The sequence below is a fragment of the Labrus bergylta genome, chromosome 4 (genome assembly GCF_963930695.1).
Source record: "Labrus bergylta chromosome 4, fLabBer1.1, whole genome shotgun sequence".
Taxonomy (NCBI): domain Eukaryota; kingdom Metazoa; phylum Chordata; class Actinopteri; order Labriformes; family Labridae; genus Labrus; species Labrus bergylta.
Genome location: NC_089198.1, coordinates 32,857,757 through 32,877,434, shown reverse-complemented (window position 1 = coordinate 32,877,434; position 19,678 = coordinate 32,857,757). Strand labels below are relative to the sequence as shown.

The 19,678-nt window shown below is 42.0% G+C and overlaps 2 protein-coding genes across 2 annotated transcripts in view; one reads left to right on the top strand and one right to left on the bottom strand.

The window, feature by feature from the left end:
- Window positions 1-195: 195 nt before the first annotated feature.
- LOC109997339 (E3 ubiquitin-protein ligase TRIM39) lies at window positions 196-4,346 on the bottom strand. Its single transcript, XM_020651775.3, has 2 exons — window positions 4,246-4,346; window positions 196-2,911 (listed from the first exon to the last, which is right to left on the bottom strand). The coding sequence occupies exon 2, from the start codon at window positions 2,900-2,902 to the stop codon at window positions 1,235-1,237; it is 1,668 nt and encodes a 555-aa protein (XP_020507431.1). The 5' UTR covers window positions 2,903-2,911; window positions 4,246-4,346; the 3' UTR covers window positions 196-1,234.
- Window positions 4,347-11,568: 7,222 nt separating this feature from the next.
- The window catches only part of LOC109997341 (sickle tail protein homolog), a 63,410-nt gene continuing 55,300 nt past the window's right edge, over window positions 11,569-19,678 (top strand). Inside the window, exon 1 of the mRNA XM_065954404.1 lies at window positions 11,569-12,204. Coding sequence (XP_065810476.1) covers window positions 11,934-12,204 — 271 coding nt within the window. The 5' untranslated portion in view covers window positions 11,569-11,933. The remainder of the gene's footprint in view (window positions 12,205-19,678) is intronic.

The window sequence follows — 19,678 nt, the reverse complement described above, 5'->3', positions numbered from 1 at the left end:
TCTTTATAACTCCAAACACAACACAACCCTCCACCAGTATCTGACTGTCATTCTTCTGCACAGAGAACATCTGAAGGAGAGAAGGAACCAGAGCAGCTCTGTCTGTTCACGTTTTTATTCACTTTACTTCATGAGCCAAACAAAACAACAACACAAGGATCAGAATCAGAATCAGAATCAGAATCAGAATCAGAATCAGAATCAGAATCGGGGTTTATTGCCAAGTACATTTACACATACAAGGAATTTGACTTGGTGTATTGGTGCTAAACAATTAACAAGGAAATAAAGCAGAACTAGCAACAACTTAAATAATACAGTATAAGAAGATATTACAATATATAAAATAGAATTTAAATGGAGGAGCTGTGTAACTATGAGAAAGTGACAAAGTAATCATCAAATCTATCCAACCTCTGAACAAAGATGAAGGTTCGCAGCTTATGTAACAAATGTTTACATTAACGGGCCGTGGTCAGACAACATAGAAACACAACACATGGCTGACAAAGTGCTGACCATCGCTGACCCACGCTGACCAAGCTCTCACAATCATTGACAAATATTGGCAAAATCTTCATCTTCACAGTGTTGATTATATTCTACTAGAAGGTACAGCCCACAAATTCCTGGTTTCATCTCTAAAAGGCTAGAAAGAAGACATCACACTGACTCTTAAATATCAGACATATACATTTCTTCACTCTCAGAGTCACATTTCCTTTTTCAGCTCACAACAGACACTTCAATCCAAATATAACTTTGGTGCTATGAGGTCTCTTACACATATGTATTACAGCTTCACAAACCTAAAAGAAGAATTACTCTGAGATGGTTTACACAATTCAAAGATATATCCACAAAAGGATCAAGATGAATGAATTCATGAAAATACATATTAACAGTGTTATTCATAGTTAGGCGTGTAGCTGACCTGATTGACAGGTGGGCGCGGTGTAACGGTTTGTCAGGAGGCTTAAAACCCACCTCAGCTCCAGCTCTCAGCCTGTCGTTAGGTCGACTCAAAGTTAGACTGAGTCAGCATGCAGTAACAGCGCCCCCTGCAGGAACAGATGGTCACTCATGTTTCGTCCAGTAATATTTACAGTTTTTGGGTATGACCACCCCCCCAGCAATAGATAGATGGGTGGGGTGGAAATTCAAAAAGACCTCATATATACACACAATGCAACAACATTTGATTTCCTCGACTAAAAGAAAAAATAAAATATTTTTATAAACTAAATGAAACACTTGAATCAGTTATTCTGAGAGGTAAAATGATCAGGGGGGCGGAGTTTGCTCCTCCGTAAGAAAGACCAGGACTGAAGAAAGGACGGAGTGTCTCTGTGAAGCTGCAGCCCGTGAAGGAGTAGAGACAAACCGCAGAATCCACGTCATAAAAGGAGACCAGCCCCTCCTCGTAGCTCACAAACACTCCCACCCTCTGGGGCTGGGAGTCCAGACTGAGGCTGACGACAGGGCTGGAGAGAATCAGGTACTGGTTTCCATTCCTTAAGCCCATAGACCAGTATCCGTGCCCTGGGCTTAATGGGATAATTCCTTTCCTGTTGGCCGACTCTTTGACCAGTCCCAGAGTCCAGTTTGTCTTCCTGGTCACCAGGACCTCGTAGTAAAACCGTCCTGAAGAGAAACTCTGCTGTGCTACAACGTTGGCATAATGAGAGAATCTGTGTGGGTTGTCTGGCAGCTCCCTCCTCACCTCATCATACCTCACCTGTTTGTTATCATCAGACAGGACGAGCCACAGATTGGCTGAATGAGGGTCAAGGACCACATCGACCGGGTACTGCTGAGCCCTCTTCAGGCTGGCCTCATGGAGCAGCTGCTGCTTCTCTCTGCTTAAAATCTCCTCCAGCTCAGCCACAGCTTTCACCACAGTGCCCTGGTAGTCCGGGGGGCAGACGCTGATTTCAGTGGAGTTCTTGGTGCTGGGGTCAGAGGTCATGGATCTGTAGGTCTGCAGGAGGAGAAGATGGTCCTGAGAGCTCGTGAGCTTCCTGGTCTCAGCAGTTCTTTTCATCAGCACAGAGATTTCTTGTTCCAGTTTCTGGATGAAACCGTCCGTCTCTCGCTCCATCGTCTTCTGCCTCTCTTCAATCGTCTCGATGAGATCATTCAGGCTTTTCTCCGTGGTCTGCATCAGGAGCGTGAAGATGCGGACGCCGTCGGCTATCTCGCGCTCTGCGTCGTTCTTACTGTGTGTTTTTAAAAGTTTCATTTGACCGATCTTTTGTTTTCTCTCTTGCATCATCTGCTGAATGTCAGCGTCTACCTGCTCCAGCTTGGCCTTCTTTGCTTCAAACTCGTCTTTCAGAGACGACATTTTGTGACCCACATGTTCTGAACATGTGCAGTGAGCGCACACACAGATCTGATCAGTCGTACAGAACAGCTCCAGTGTCTTTTTGTGCTTTGGACACATCCTGGCCTCCATGTTCCCCACAGGATCGGTCAGCAGATGTCTCTTAAGGGAATCAGTGGCCATATGAGAGTCTATGTGGATCCCACAGTAGGAGGCTAAACATGTCAAACACGACTTCATGGCCTTCAGTTTGGTTCCAGTGCAGATGTCACAGGAGACTTCTCCAGGTCTGGCAGCTTTTATCACTAATTCTCTTTGGTTTTTCTTCCCAGCAGACTGTTTGAACTCAGCAGCCATCTCAGATATGAACGTGTTGACGGACAGCTCAGGTCTGGTTTTAAATTCTTTTTTACACATAGGACAACGGTACTGTGCATTGTTAACAGTCCAGTTCTGCGTGATGCACATTTTGCAGAAGTTGTGTCCACAAGGGATGGTGACTGGATCATTGAAAACATCCAAACAGATGCAGCACAGAAACTGCTCCTCAAACAGAACACAGCCGGTAGCCGACATGACGACACACTAGAGAACAAAAGTGAAAGTGAAATTACTACACACACATTGAATCATATTAAACATCATTATATAAAGACATCTTACATTTGTTTCAGCTTATTCAGACCCTGGAGAAGCGAGGACATCTCTCCTGGAGTTTTAAGATTCTGGCCCAACAAAGTAGAAAATAATGCACAGAGTGGAGGGGTCGACACGCACTAGTGATGTGTCATGCTCAAAAGATGCGGCTCTGAGAGCCGATGCTTTGTAGTGAATCAGAAGAGCCAACTCTCATCGAGTGAGAACCGGCTCCCAGTTTTTTCCTTTCACTGCTTAGCTCTCACAGTGGGTTAGCCCCAGCTCTGCTCATGGCAGAACTTTGTTTTGATTGGCCAGCATGGCCAGTAACCGTGCAGAAAGTAAAGGAATTGGTTGTAGCTCTTTGTTCAGCTATGGACTGAAAAATGCTAGGAGAAATCCTACAGCTGATGCTGTAATGGAGGTGAGATCCTATCTTGAGGAGCCCCTCATCTAACGAGAAGAAGACCCACTGAGCTGGTGGCAGGCCAAGGCCTCAGTCTTCCCACACCTGGTGAAGGTGATGGAGGGGAGACTGTGTATTGTGGCAACATCTTTTCCTTCCAAGAGAATCTTCTCAAAAACAGGGCAGATACTTACAGAAAGAAGGAATCGCATCAGCCCATCCAAGCTGAGGCATCTAATTTTTCGCAAAGCCAACCTGCACTGAGGACATTCATAATGTTTGATTAAAGAGTTCTGGTTCTGTTCTGTGGATTTGTTTGCAGTTTTTTGTATTTATTTTATATTTGTATTTTTTTATTTGTGCAATTAAAAAGTTTGATTAAAATATTAAACAAGAGTAAGAATGTTTTTTCTAACAGAATAAATGCACGCAAAAGGGTTTTCAACACACAAACCATTCATTTTTGCAAAGTTGAGGCTACAAAAGATCACTAAATTAAGAGCCGTTTGGGAGTCGAAAGAGCCAGCTCTTCTTTGGGAGCTGACCCAAAAGAGCCGGCTCTCTGAAAAGAGCCGAACTTCCCATCACTACAGATGCGGACACAACGGAGGAGTGTGTCATAATGTAAAGGAATTTGCGAGCCGCAGCTCGTTAATGTAAACTATTTAATAACATTTAACAAGATAAAAAGAAGCAGGCTGTAACTGAGTGACTCGTCGGCTGTTTTGCCGACAGCAGCACTCATGGAAAGCCCCGAATTAAATAAGATGAACTAACGTATACAAGAGCATGTATTTGTTTTTCTCCATGAGCTTAACGGTACTCCCGGTACCGGAACAATCTCGTATACCTATTCGGTACCCATCCCTGATCATACCTGAAAACGATGAAAAGAACAGCCTGAAGGTCCTGGTTCGTGAATCCTCAGAGACTCACAGCAGTTTCAGTTTCGCACTTTTGAACAAGGAAGTGTTTCAGTACCACGCCTCCTCATTCCTGTAAACTGTCTGTGAGTCATTCAAAGAACATGTTTGCTCTCCTGCTTTGTTATGATTGGTGCATGACTTTGTTGATAACAGAGAGAACGCTTGATAATCTTCTGATTTTAAAGTGTCAAAATGTGTTAAAAAAAGTGGGGGGGGGGGAGTACCCACATACAGAAAACGCATTTATAACAAAAAGGCAAAAAACAACAGCTTACTTATTTCAAAGTTCAGGTAAATGATTGTCTAACAAAAGAACCATCTAAAACACTCGAGCAAAGAAGGGAAATGTACAAAAGATGAGATGTGAACACAGGGAGGTGGACATATTCTAGGAACAGAGACTGTTTTCAAAACCACCTACTGTATAGCTTTATATCAAACACAGTATACTGCATTCTGGGTATTGTGGTTAATAGAAGTATGCAGTATGACTGTTGGTGGTTACACTGCAGTACACCAGGCTAAACTGGTTTTCAGTCTTTCAATGAGGAAGTACAACAGCCCAGCTGACGGCAAACTCCTATGGAAAGCTGATTACATTATATATTAACATAGAAAGAGCCAGCTCTTTCATGAATACCTACTAACTTAATGATGATGGTCTCCATATTATTGATGATGATGATGGTAATGACGATGGTTTTTGTTTGATAACGATGACTTATAAGATGGTTTCTATACTGATTAGAGCTCTCAAGAACTGCCCTCAATGTTGTGCTTTGTCTCTGGTCACTTCCTGTCAGCACCTGTGTGTCCAATCAGACTCAAAGCTGATCGTTTGCTCTTACTGACATTGTTCCCTTTTTTCTAGATCCTTGCTTGTGTTGTACTTCTGAATTAGATGTCCCTGGTATCAAAGCTCGATTTCCTGTACGTCTTTGTCCGCACTAGTTTACTGGTAAAATGTTAAAATATTTATTAGTAAACTAGTAGACAGCAAAAATTCCTAAATGTTAACTAGTGAGGTGAAAAATATCTACTAGTTAACTACAAAGATAAATTGTGTGTCTTCTAGTTTACTAGTGAGCCTAAATGTCCACTAGTAACCTAGAAAGAGCTATATAGGATAAAAGGTTTTTACAAGTTAAGAGCAGAAAGGTCCACTAGAGATGGCTTTATGAGTCTTACTAGTTAGTTAGTTTTCATGATTCAGAGAATCAACAAAGATTAGTGGCGGTAACTTTGTGTGGTTCGGTCTGATTGTGATCCCTTGTTACGATGGCCGTTCTATCTGTTATTTCGATCTCTGACCTCTGACCTGGTGCTTTGCATTGTGACTGGTCCGATGCATACTGTAGATTTTTCCTGATACAGTTTTGAGGTACTGCCGATCTCGTATTTGTTCGCACATTTCACACTGCATTCTGGCCAAATCAGGAAGTACTACCAAAAAGTAGCCAAAGGGGCCAATCAAACACAGGACACCAGACACTAGGGTCCTTCCTGATTGGCCAATCCTTGTGGTCATTCAAATTACATCACTTTAAATGTTCAAACATTTCAGCATGGATACTAACTTCCAGGTTTTGTGCAGTATGGTTTGGATGCATCCTTTCAGGAAACTTTCGAGTTGTGTTTTAACTCCCACAATGCTGTGCGAAATTAAATGTAAAATGTCTCTTCACTTGCGCCTCCAAATCAAAACAAACGAGGATAAAAAATATCAAAACAAGGATAGATGAGTCTTCAAATGTTAAGTTGTTAAATTGTTTCCATGCAATGTGAAGTTTTGTATTATTTACTGAGCCATCGTGCAGATCACATCTGAGTCAGAGTGTAAATAACATCAGGCGGGCTAATGGCCCCACTTCCACCCTGAATGAATCAGACGAAGTAAGAACAAATATTGACCTACTGAACAGTACGTCCTAACAGGATACAGCACAGAGAGAAGGGTCTGTCTACTGTCATATGGTGTAGGCACTTTGCAATTCCGATGCACCCATTAAAAACAAATGTGGGAAACACATGAAGGGAGGAAGTAATACATGATATGATACACAGGGGAAACAATTACAAAATAAAAACAGGAAATACTTAAAAGACTAAACTTGGATATAAATGCAACAAAAATACACAAAAAGCAAACAAGCAACACACAAGACAAAACAAGACAAAATAAAAATGAAATCAAAACATTGAAATAAACAATGGACAAAACTGAACAATAATTAATAACATAAAGTTGTGATGACTGTCGCATTACCAGCTGTAATTCTACATGTAATATTGGATATTAGTGTGGCTGTTTGGCCCCGGAGTAAAAAAATGTTATAGAAGAATTGCCCAGGAGGTGGAAATCTTTGCTAAATTAAAGGTGCACTATGGAGTTTTGGTAGAGAAATATGAAAGTTGGAGAAATGTACAGAGTGGTATATGTTCATAACTCTATACACAAACTGTCCTCAGAGATACATTTTGTCCCTGGAACACAGTTATGTTATGTTATGTTACTTTCCAGGTAGCTTTTTAGCTCCAAACATTTTTTCCAGGGAGCCATTTTTTCTTTGAATAAGGTTTGTGTATTCAGTTCAGAAAATATAACATAGAATTGTTTCACTTCTCCAACTTTAAAACCTCCGGTCTTGAAAAATGAAGCCAATGAGTAAGTGCAACATCCTGCAGTTTCTCAAGTGTCCACTATTTTGGGCGGCAGTAGCTCAGTCTGTAGGGACTTCGGTTGGGAACCAGAGGGTCACCAGTTCAAGTCCTGGTGCAGACCAAGTTTGGAAGTTGGTCTGGTAGCTGGAGAGGTGCCAGATCACCTTCTGAGCACTGCCAAGGTGCCCTTGAGCAAGGCACCAAACCTCCTCCCCACCATCAGCTCAGCTCAGCACCCACTGTGGGCAGCTCCATCACTCTGACATCATCACTTTGACATCTCTCTATTAGTGCATGTCCATATGATCCTGTTTGTGTGCATGTATGTACACAAACTTCAGCCTATGTGTGTGTTGCATGAGTACAGAGTGTAAAAACTGAAATTTCCTCTCACGGGGATCAATAAAGTAAATCTTCTTCTTCACTAGAGGCTGGCTGCAGAAGCACAAGAAGTCACATTCAAAAAAAGCTTGTTTTTACAGCATAAATTAACATGTTTACAGATTAGTTACTGTCATCATGGGCACACACTGTACAAGGTGGGGAAGGGGAATTTCAAAACAGCTCTGTGCTGATTTTGAAAACAATACCTGTTATTCATAGTTAGGCATGTAGCTGATATGATTGACAGGTGGGCGTGATATAAAGGTTTGTCAGGAGGCTTAAAACCCGCCTCAGCTCCAGCTCTCAGCCTGTCGTTAGGTTGATTCAAAGTTGAGCAGAGACAGCATTTCCAGCATGGCGGCTGCTGCCGATGAGCCTCTGGAGCCTCCTGCAGGAACAGATGGCTGAAGTCACTCCAGTCACACACATTCACACACTGACGGTAGAGGCTGCTGAGTAAAGAGTCCATCAGTATGAACTCATCCATTCATACACATTCACACATTGATGGTAGAGACTGCTGAGTAAAGAGACCATCAGTCCGCTGACCTCAATGACTATAAGCAAAGACTTGTCTCATTCTCCTCCAGCCTGAAAATGGCCAAGACAACATATTATCAGAACAAGATATGCAATGCCACAGATACAAGAAAAATGTTTTCTGCTTTTAACTCACTGCTTCAACCACCTCCTCCTCCACCCTCCGATCTGTTCACACCAGACATGTTTGCCTCGTATTTTACTGAAAAGGTTGCAATCATCAGTAACCAGTTTTCTGAGCCTGACCAACTCAGCCCAAAGGCACCAACCAAAAGTGCCTCATTCGACTCATTCTCCTCTCTGAATGAGGATGAAGTCTCTAAGCTTGTGCTAGACTCTCGGCCCACCACCTGTCCTCTGGACCCAATACCATCAAGCCTCCTGCAGACCATTTCCTCTCCGCTTAATGCTGCACTTAAGCATATCATCAACTCCTCTCTGTCAACGGGTGTGTTCCCCACCACATTCAAGCAAGCTCAGGTCACCCCTCTGCTCAAAAAACCCACACTAAACCCAGCCCAGGTTGAAAACTACAGACCGGTTTCTCTTCTGCCCTTTCTGTCAAAAATACTTGAGCGCACAGTCTTTAAGCAAGTCTCTGAGTTCCTGTCCAGAAATGATCTGTTTGACCCAAATCAATCAGGCTTTAAGCCGGGCCACTCTACTGAAACTGCACTACTGTCAGTAACAGAATCGCTATGAGCTGCCAGAGCTGCGGGTCAGTCCTCAGTTCTATTACTGCTAGACCTGTCTGCTGCCTTTGGCACAGTCAGCCATCAAATCCTCCTATCCACACTCTCTGAACTTGGCATCTCAGGATCTGCCCTCTGCTGGTTCGTGTCCTACCTCTCTGGGCGATCCTTTAGAGTGTCGTGGAAGGGAGAAGTGTCCAAAGCGCACAACTTATCCACAGGGGTACCTCAAGGGTCAGTGATTGGTCCCCTTCTCTTCTCCATATACACAAACTCACTTGGTTCAATAATCCACTCTCATGGCTTCTCATACCACTGCTATGCTGACGATACCCAGCTCTTCCTCTCATTCCCACCAGACGATGTCACAGTTTCTTTAAGAATCTCATCATGCCTTGCTGATATCTCTGAATGGATGAATGAACGGCACCTTCAACTCAACCTTTCAAAAACTGAGCTCCTTGTCATCCCAGCCAGTCCCTCTATGCAACCACAGATCAATATCCAGCTTGGAACAACCAAACTCATGCCCACAAAGTCTGCCCGGAACCTGGGTGTCATGATTGATGACCAGCTAACTTTTAAGGTTCAAGTAGCCTCGATTGCCCGGTCATGTCGATTTGCCCTGTACAACATCAGGAAGATCAGACCTTACCTGTCAGAACATGCTACACAGCTCCTAGTACAGGCTCTTGTGATATCACGCATCGACTATTGCAACTCTCTACTGGCAGGTCTTCCTACATGCACTATCAAACCTCGGCAAATGATAAAAAATGCAGCAGCACGACTGGTCTTCAACCTTCCTAAAAGAGCACATGTCACTCCGCTGTTCATCTCCTTACACTGGCTCCCAGTTACTGCTCACATTAAATTTAAAACTCTCTTGCTCGCTTACAAAACAGCGACTAAAACGGCTCCTCCTTACTTTAACTCTCTCATCCAGGTCTACACTCCCTCCCACCCATTACGCCCTGCCAATGAAAGGCGTCTGATCCAACCTTCACAACAGGGTCCTAAGTCTCTGACTAGACTCTTCTCCTCTGTTGCCCCCCGGTGGTGGAACAAACTTCCAAACTCCATTCGATCTGCAGAGTCCCTCTGCACCTTTAAGAAAAAGCTAAAGACCCAGCTCTCCACCTACTAACTTAGTGATGATGGTCTCGATATTATTGATGATGATGATGGTTGTGACGATTGTTTTAGTTTGATAACGATGACTTATAAGATGGTTTCTATACTGATTAGAGCTCTCAAGAACTGCCGTCAATGTTGTGCTTTGCCTCTGTGCAATGAATGTCAGCACCTGTGTGTCCAATCGGACTCAAAGCTGATCGTTTGCTCTTACTGACATTGTTCCCATTTTTCTAGATCCTTGCTTGTGTTGTACTTACTCTCTGATGTACGTCGCTTTGGATAAAAGCGTCTGCTAAGTGAATTGTAGATTGTAGAATTGTAGCATTAACTCATCCATTCATACACATTCAAACACTGATGGTAGAGGCTGCTGAGTAAAGAGTCCATCAGTATTAACTCATGTTGTGGATTTATCTGTTGGTAATGAAAGATCTCAAGTCAAAGTCTTTTGTCTTTGTGTATTTTATTGTATATTGTAAAGTTCTTTTGCAAAAGGGGTAATCAGCTGCAAAAGTAACATCAGTCACAAGTGCATCAAAGAGTCCCGGGGCAGTCCTGGTTGCAGAGCATATTTATACTTTCACAGGGCGTAGGTATTTTGTATACACGAGTGATACATCGTCATTGGTTTCAGCTTGCCTTAGTGACTACGCCTTCTGCTAGTTTGCCTGGTGATTTATCTATGCAAGCTTCTTTCTGTAAAGTACCTGGTATGGAGGAACACCAACAGAAACTCCTTTGTCAGGAGGGCACTGATTTAGGGTCATGCTGAACCCAGATCCTGAGGAGTGTTCCTGTTGGAGATACAGACCAAGGCCATACAGAGAAACCGTTTCTAATTGTTAAATGACGCACGAACATCTTAATCTTTTAAGGTCAAACGAAGTCAACAGACAGATAGTATTTTTCCACTACACTCATCCATTCATACACAGCTGACGTAGCAGCGGCAGCAAATTGGGGTTAAGTGTCTTGCCCAAGGACACATAGGACATGTAGCTGCAAGAGTGGGGATCGAACCCCAACCTTCCGGTTAGGAGACTACTCAGTCACGCTACATAGAAAGCTCTACCATCAGCGTGTGAATGGGTGGTGTGAAGGTAAAAGAGCTTTGAGTAATCAGAAGACCAGAAAAGAACTAGACAAGCTTAAGTCCATTTAACATGTAGTCTTGTCAATCAATAATTTAAATCCCACTCAACCATTTTCTCCAAAAGCTGCCTGAGTTTGGTTGTAGTTATATTGTTGAGCTTCCTCCCTCGTTTTCAGATGTTTCCATCCTCTGCAAACAGGGAAACACCAGATTCTTTGAATATATTCTTCACTGGAACGTTGAAAAGGAGAGGACTAATGACGCTTCCTTGAGGGGTTCCGTTCTCCACCTTCCTCAGAGAATTCGCAACCCTCCTATATACACACGCACACGCACACGCACACGCACGCGCGCGCGCACACACACACACACACATCAATTCTTATTCCTTTGCACAATGTGACAAATTTGTTTCTCCAGAGAAGGCAAAATCTAGAATCGAAGTGTGAACAACTAGAGATCTGTAGTCGTGGATTTGGATGCCTCCATGTCAACTCTTTCAATTTTGTTACAGAGTAATTCAACATCCAGATTAAATAATCCCTGGCGCTGGACGCTGATGATTAAAGACCAGCTGAACTTTGAGAGAAGATTCTTAAAAGGGGCAGAAAAACATGAAGGGAATGAAGATGACAGTCTTAGTTAAATGTGAGGGTTGAGACATCAACACGGATTAGCTAAACTGACAGCAGCAGGGACATCATGTGAACAGCAAAACACAGCTGAGACAAGAGCAACAGAAGGACACAAAAAGGAGAAGATGTGTGTCACAGCGAGAAGAAGAGAGGGAGAGGAGAAGGAGCAGGAGATGTCAGAGAGAAAGAGGAGTGTGTGCAGGGAGAAAGAGCTCTCCCAGAGGAGTTCAGGCTCAGAGGGAGAACACAGCTCACAGGAAGACAGCAGCTGAAAGACGAAGGAAGAATGAAGCAGCTTCACGCTCCATGAGCAGTGATCACTGCTGCTAACACAGGGGGAAAATCAACTGGTTCACGGACGACAGGGATGAAGAAGGAGAGCAGCAGGGGGAAAAAGAGACACGCTAAGAAGATGCAAGCACAGCTAAATTATTAAACAGGGATCTGGACTAACCCTGGAGTATCTAACCAGCGCTCTGCTAAGCCCAGCAGGGAAGATGTCCAAGTCCTCTCCTCGTCTGGGGCGACCCGGATCAGCCGGGTCTACAGGCACCTGCGTGAGAAAGGAGCTGCAGGGGAATCGCTCATGCATGCTCCGTATCGGAGAGAGGCTGATGAGGGCAGGCAGTGAGGGGAACTTGGTCCAGAGAGTCTTACCAGCCCAGAGCCAGACTTCCTCTGCTGGATTGAGGCAAGGATCTAATGGGCGGACACAAGCTGCAGCCCTGCAGGATGGCACTGAGTTTACAGGACATAACCCCAGCAAAGGTAAGAAGCCTTCCTCCAGGTTCTCAAAGAAGCTAACATTATGTTTTAATTATGTTCAGTCAGATGTCTGGTGGAAGCTTCACCTCTTGATACAACCATTTATTGACGAGCTTCAGTCATTTACTAACTCTCATGTCCCGGGAGTTGACTTTAACTTCTGGGTTTTGTGTCATAAAAGAGAAAAGATATGATAAGATATACTTTATTCATCCCAGCAGGGACATTTAGGTGTTCCAGCAGCCAGCATACATACAAACACACAACACAACACATATATACATACATATCCCACCCATACAAAAAAACATGAGCCCACAATACAGTTTGATATATGATATATGCAACTCAGGCTGAAGTTTAAAAGTTGAAATGTCTTCTGTCCTTACTTAAAGGGAAGTCGTTATAAAGTGCAATTGCAGTAGGTAAAAAAGTATTTTTAAATCTGATGCCATCATGTCAGCGGGTATCTCTAACATTTAAACAGTCATGAAGAGTTCAGTGTTTTGCTAACTTGGGAGATGCTCCAGCTTTCTTCCAGACATAGAGGAAACCTGCTTGTTGTGATTTAATGTAGAGATTTCTAAAATTTTAAAAAAGGATGAATTAGTAGGAAAAGAAAATCAAAATGATCAGAGCGGTGAAACGTAACTCAGCATGTTTTGTGTTTCATGTGGTGTGTTTGGGTATTTATGTTGATTCATCTGCTGACGGTGGATTCATGAACTGTGGGAGAAATGGGAGAATTAGATGATGCTGGGAACAATCTTGTACAAATAAATAGTTAAAAGTTTCTAACCTTTTTGATTGAGACCGAGGGGGAATGTTTTGTCCTCTTCTGCTCAAACTTAATGTCTGTGCAACATAATGTGATTAATTTCATGTGACAGCGAGAGAAATGTGACATTTAAAGTAATGAAGCTTGGTGGCATTTAAACATCAAAAAACCTTATGAATGCTTTTTTATTTCAGGCGTATATTCATCATACAAAAACTTCAAGTATTACATGATCTCTGACTAACATACAAATTGATATTTAAGAATTCCCCTTGTTAACGTTGGTTGAAAGATGCAGTTAGAAAATCACTTTCTGTTCATGCATGAACTGTGATCATGTTGGACTCACTGTGTTAGTGAGCGGCAGGCACGCTACTTCACTGGCATTTACTGACACTCTGACCTCTGACCTCTCTGCTCTGATACACTCAAGATGTTTTACTTCAATGCATGGTCTGCGTGAAAGCTGGAATCTGATTGGCTGCAGGGAGTGTACTTCCTGACACGGAACCTCTTTGAAGTAGCTCTGTTGTAACCTCCTGTTTACTGTTCAAAATGAATGCTTATCAGCCTGTGTTTTAAGTAAGTAACCATAGCAACAAGGATTCAGTATGAGCCAGTCTGTTTTTCATTTACAACTTGTTAGTATCTCACCGCTAATGACAACAATGAGAGACTTTACAGTTCTTTAACTAGGTGTTGAATATAAAAACGTTGCTGACAGGGAAGTGACTGTAGAGAGAAAGAGAAGTTATTTACACACAGTGTCCTGAAGTTCATCTGAACGCCACAGGTTGGCGACAGTAACACGCCAGCCGCAGGAATTAAACTGCCCCTCTGAACTTTTGATCGTAAAGAAAGATGAACAACACATCACATCACATCTGCTTCAGTGGTGGTGTATGAATGGCATTAGTTACTTCTGATGGATGATACTACATAGTGATCACTACCATCAGTGTGTGAATGTGTAGGTGTGACCTGCAGTATAAAAGTGCTTTGAGTAGTCAGAAGATTAGAAAAGGGCTTTATAAGCTCAAGTTCATTTACCATTTACATCTTCACCTCCTCCCATAGAACAGTAAGGCCTAAATACCAGATCACTGGTGGAGCCACAGGATTAACATCCTGCACTTCCCCACCTCAAAACACACACACAACTTACAAAAAAAGTCAAAGATCCCTCAGAGTCCACAGGAAAACAGATCCTTATGTCAGTTTATTTGGAAAGTTTAGTAAACTTCATGTTAGTCTTTGATACATTTCCTTGGCTGATTAGCTAACTAGTGCTAACGCTTCAGCTGAGCTATTAGCTATTACTAATGTTACGCTAACAAGATTCACAGTTAACAGCATTATGTGCGGTTGATATACAGTAAATATAATTTGTGATGGTTAAACAGCAAGACTAGATTTGTGTTAAAAATATAATCATCCATATAATCTTTGCTGAAATGATGCTAGCACATCTAATCTGTGTTAAACTCTGTTATCTCATATGCTCTTTGGTGAAAGTTAAATAATACAATGTTTGGAAGTACTTAATATACACTGTGACATAAGCTTTGGCGAATACAGTTGTCGAAGTCTAGAAAAGGTCAGGCAGCTTAATGAATCAGAGACAGCTGACTTTGGCTTCAGGCAACCAGCGCTGGTTTTAGTGTACAGCTTGCCGGGAAGGAGAGCACAGGCTGCACACTATGCTGTGACTGCTTCAGTGCATATATATATAACACCCAGTCACTTTAGTAGTGAACAGTGTTCACACTGAGTAGGACCTTGTGCAATGTAAACACTGATTCTTTCAGGTGTTAGTCAGACCCTCAGTTCTGACAGCTCTGTCAATTCTGATTCTAGATTCAAATGTTCATTTGAACCTAGAGAAGAAGGTACATGTGCGATGAGTTATAAAGTAAGATATACAGTGAGCAGGGTGTTACAGGGTGAGCAGAACATGAGCACGTTGTTTCTTCTGAAGGTCATGTGATCTCTGGCAACGGGAACACGGGGCTTTCTGCCCTAATTTTAATAAATACAGTTCAGCTAATGTAGCTTTTAACTACACAGGCTTCAGTGAGTCATAGAGCCCACAGCAGTGTGTGTGTGTGTGTGTGTGTGTGTGTGTGTGTGTGTGTGTGTGTGTGTGTGTGTGTGTGTGTGTGTGTGTGTGTGTGTGTGTGTGTGTCTGTGAAAACACATTAACCTCTTTCTGAGGACATATCTGTAAACACTGCGTAATGAGGCTGCATGTCTGACTCACATGTGAACATACTAAAGCTTTAAATGCAGGGCTGCGATGGAGTTATAAATAAAATCCTACATTTCATTCATCAGAGGCTTTTCTACATCAGAGAGTAAGTACAACACAAGTAAGGATCTAGAGAGGAGGAAACGTCAGGAAGTGCAAAAGAACAGCTTTAAGTGACCAGAGGTAAAACATTGATTTAAATACATCGTCATCAAAATCATCATTATCAGTCTCATTACTATCATTAAGGTGGTAGGTGTTCATAGAGAGCTTGGTCTGTAGCGGTCTCTGAAAGGTGGAATGGGACTGCAGATCTAACGGAGGCTGGTAATTCATTCCACCTGGAGAACTACAGGATTAAATGGATGTATGAAAAATCAGTTATTGTGAGCACAGACAGATACCTGCTATCTGCCAACACAAAGACAGCTGGTATAAAAGAGCTAGCAGGGCTAAAGAAAGTCTTCCCTTTATAAATCAATAAAAATTAGAACTTTTTTTATTTAAACAGACTGTTGGACATTTTGACAACCGAACCCAAAAGAAAGAAAACATACAACATCTTTAAATGCATTTATTGTGTTGTAGCATTCTCTACCATTGACTTGTGTTATAAATGAGTGACAGGTGTCCTGGCCCTGCCCCTCCATCTGCTGATTTATTGGGCTAAATTCATTCAGCCTGCACTTCACACCAAAATCACAAAAGAGCAGAAATCCCGACTTCTTCTACTAATCTTAACCTACCTTCAATTACCTAGAGGAGAGCTATGCTGACAGTAAAACTTTTGTAATTTTCTCTGTTTGGGGTCAAAAGCTCCCTGTCTCTGCTGCCTGAGTATGAAGGTCAGCGAGTCATCATCATCATCATCATCATTACAGCTCTTCTCGCTGATGAAGGGTAAAAAGGTCTCTGACCAAGTCAAAAAGTATCTGTGCTCCAGTCAGCCCCGCTCCTCTGTTCTGGGGAAGAGAGCTCATTATTTCCATTCAGTTCATGCAACAGTAAGAGGGGGGATGAGACGTTGTCAGCGTTGTTTCTTTCTGCTGATAGAAGTCTATGTTGAGGATTACTTTTTGTCCCAGAGAGTCACGTAACTGAAACACATAAAGTCCTCCAGGACATAGATCTGTTCTGATGATATCAGATAATGAAGCATGCTTTTTTAATCCCCTCATTAATATTCACACTTGTTAAGAAGGCAGTCATTTGGAAGGAAATTTAACTAATAACATATTGATAATAATCAATCACATTATTGTGACTGTGAAGTCGACTCTAGTTTATTCATAAAGCTCAGTTAAAAATTTTCTATGTGATTTTTCACACTTAAATATAATATAAATCAAGTATATCCTCTGAAACTAACTCTGTGAGTCATGACTGTCTATAATGGGTGTAACACCCGAGTCCCACTGTCTGTGATGTTTTCAGAGTCCTATCTTCAGTTTGTTTACATCGCCAGGACGGCCGGCTGACTCCTCCCCTCATGTATAAAAGTTGTTTAATTGAGGGACTAGAGAAAAGAAGAATAACATACTGTACTCACTGCTTAACTGTGTTTCTAGATCACGCTCATTTCAGGTAAATTTACATGCAGTGTGAAGATACGAGCATAATAAAGATCACTAGCATTAGCATGCTAACACAACAATGCAGCGCAAGTTGTTTTGGTTTCATGCTGGTGTTCAAGGGCGACATCTGCTGGATCAAAAAAATCGCATCATAAAGCTCATTTAAAAACGGCAGCAGCTGACCAGAGGACTGAACAATGTATAAAAAAGAAAAGAAAAAATACATGAAAACCAATTTTAAATGAGCAAAAAACAAACAACAACAAAAACAGAATAGTTGGAAAAGACCACCTGCAGGACGAGCAGATTCAAATGCTTACATGAAGGGCTTTCACACTTGCAGAAAACCCCAGATAAACTGATATTTGCTGGAGGAGTTTATGTGAAACAGCCGAATGATTCACTCAGACTTCCCCCAGAGTTTCAGCAAGTAAATGGTATAGACTTGAGCTTGTAAAGCGCTTTTCTAGTCTTATGACTACACAAAGCACTTTTTACACCGCATGTCACACCTACACATTCACACACTGATAGTAGTGGTTGCCAATTAATTACACTGCTGCATTATGTTTCCTGTTCTCCAGTATGTTCTTCTCCACTCTTTAGTTCAGATTGTGATTCCCTTCAAGTACATGTAGCATTGATAGAAAGGTAAATATTCTCATTATAGCGTTGTGTAGCGGACTCTGTAGCTTCATCTGCTTCTTGAAATGTAAAAGCACTGTCAATGGGGGGGGGGGTCGAGTCCTCCAGGCGTGCAGCTTGGTTTTGAATCTGACCTGTATCTCCTTTCCCACGTCATTCCCTACTCTCTTTCTCTTCTCAATTTTTTTGACTCTCTCCACTGTCCTCTCTCTAAATAAAGACATAACAAGCCCCGAAATAAACCTTACAAAAAAGCACTGTCAAAACTAAACCCAGGCTGTTAGCAGAGGGCGTAATGGAAGTGGACTGGTGACCTAAGTTATTTGAGAGCAGTTTAAAGGCCAAAAGGCACTGCTCCAGTTTTGCTGTTGTGGAGAGAAATTGTGGACAATCCAGGTTTTTTTATATCTCTGAGACGATTGCTGTTGTAAAGACAGACTAACTATGTTGATAAATGAAACCTTTTTAATTGTATGACATGTTTACCAGTGAAGAGTGAATTAGGGAGTTAGTAAACAAATAAACCAATGAAATGAATGAAGAAGAATGTGTAGGATGATTTTTTTCTCATAGTCCACTGCACAGTTCCTCCCACCTTTTGGTACATTTTGTGTTTTTATTTTTAATATTTAATATTTAATATTTAATATTTAATATTTTACATTTTTAAATTCTATTTTATATATGTAATATCTTCTTATACTGTATTATTTAAGTTGTTGCTAGTTCTGCTTTATTTCCTTGTTAATTGTTTAGCACCAATACACCAAGTCAAATTCCTTTTATGTGTAAATGTACAAAACCCCAATTCTGATCCTGATTGTGATGAAGCTGAGGATGCTCAGCATGGAGAGCTTTTGGCATTAGGGCAAGGAGGAAGTGCTTCTCTAACGGAGGGAAGTTTAAACAAGATGTGTGTTGATAGATCTTCAGAGAGATAATCTTTCTAAACATCAGGACCCAGCAGTCAGAGGAGAACCAACGCGACAGCAGACAAAAGACAGGGTTGGGGCTGGGAACTGAAATCAAATAGTTTGCTAAACAAAATGTGTCTGAGGTTCAAATGTGATGTCAGAACACTTTGGCTTCTCTTCAGATGAATGTGAGAATATCAGAAGTAATATGCACCTTGTCACAGGAGGCAAACTGTTCTTCTGAAAAAGCTGTTGAATTGCTTCGAGGTTTTATTTTCTTCCTTGAAAAACCCTGAAGAAATGTAGTCTGTCTCACATTCTGGGTCTAGACTTTCAACTGGCACTAAGTTCACAGATGGAGCTGTTCATCCGCTCATCATGACTGAGACCAGCTGTCACTCATAGAGCTCCAGAGATGGGAAACAAATATCATCCTGAACAAAGTGGTAAAGTAAACGTACAACTGAGGCGGAGTGCGGCCAGTTTTAAGATGATGGTTATCAATGCAGTGTTTAGATCGCCATCTAAGGCCTAGTCGACAAGAAGAGGGCTATTTTTTAAAACTGTAAACGGTTTTCCTCCTGCGTTTAAATAAATAATCCCGTCCAGTTCTCAAAAACATTTTAGTCCACATGAAAACGCAGAACGCACTGTTCCAGCTGTCATGAGCATGCCAAGTCAAAAATAATATCCGTGACATGCCTAAAATGTTCTCGCCATTTCCTCTGCAGAGATTTCTAATACAAAGTTGTCCATTCAGGCGCCTCTGCCCATCAACATAGTGGGAGCACTAGTTTGGTTACGTCTGCCATCGCACTAATCTCATGTAAATGAAAGTGACAGCGTCGCACGATGACATCAGACGGAGGAGAAACCAGAGCATAGCGTGCCGTTACAAGCCCAAAACTCTTGTTTTCCTCGTCTACACAGAAACACCTTAAAGGGAGTTTCTGAACATCTTCACCCTGGAAGGAGTTTTACAAAGAGTGCGTTTTCAGTGACCTAAAACGTAGTTTGGGTATGTGGCCAAAACGCAGAAAACAGAACAGAAAAACCTCAGTTTTCAAAAATACCCGCCTACGTGTGGAGTACGCCTAAGATCGATGAACTAGAGCAGTGATTTTCAACCACTGTGCCACGGCTCTGTGCCATGAGAGATCGTCAGGTGTGCATGAAATTATCTAATTTCACTTAAAGGGGTCATATTCTGAAAAATCCACTTTGACAGTGTTTCTGAACATATATCTGGGTAACCTGAGTGTCTACAGACCCACAAAATGTGAAATAAACCCATCCAGTCCTTTGTTTGTGATCTGCA

Coding starts and splice junctions, on each gene's coding strand:
- LOC109997339 (XM_020651775.3), bottom strand. CDS start 2,902: ATGTCGGCTACCGGCTGTGTTCTGTTTGAGGAGCAGTTTCTGTGCTGC.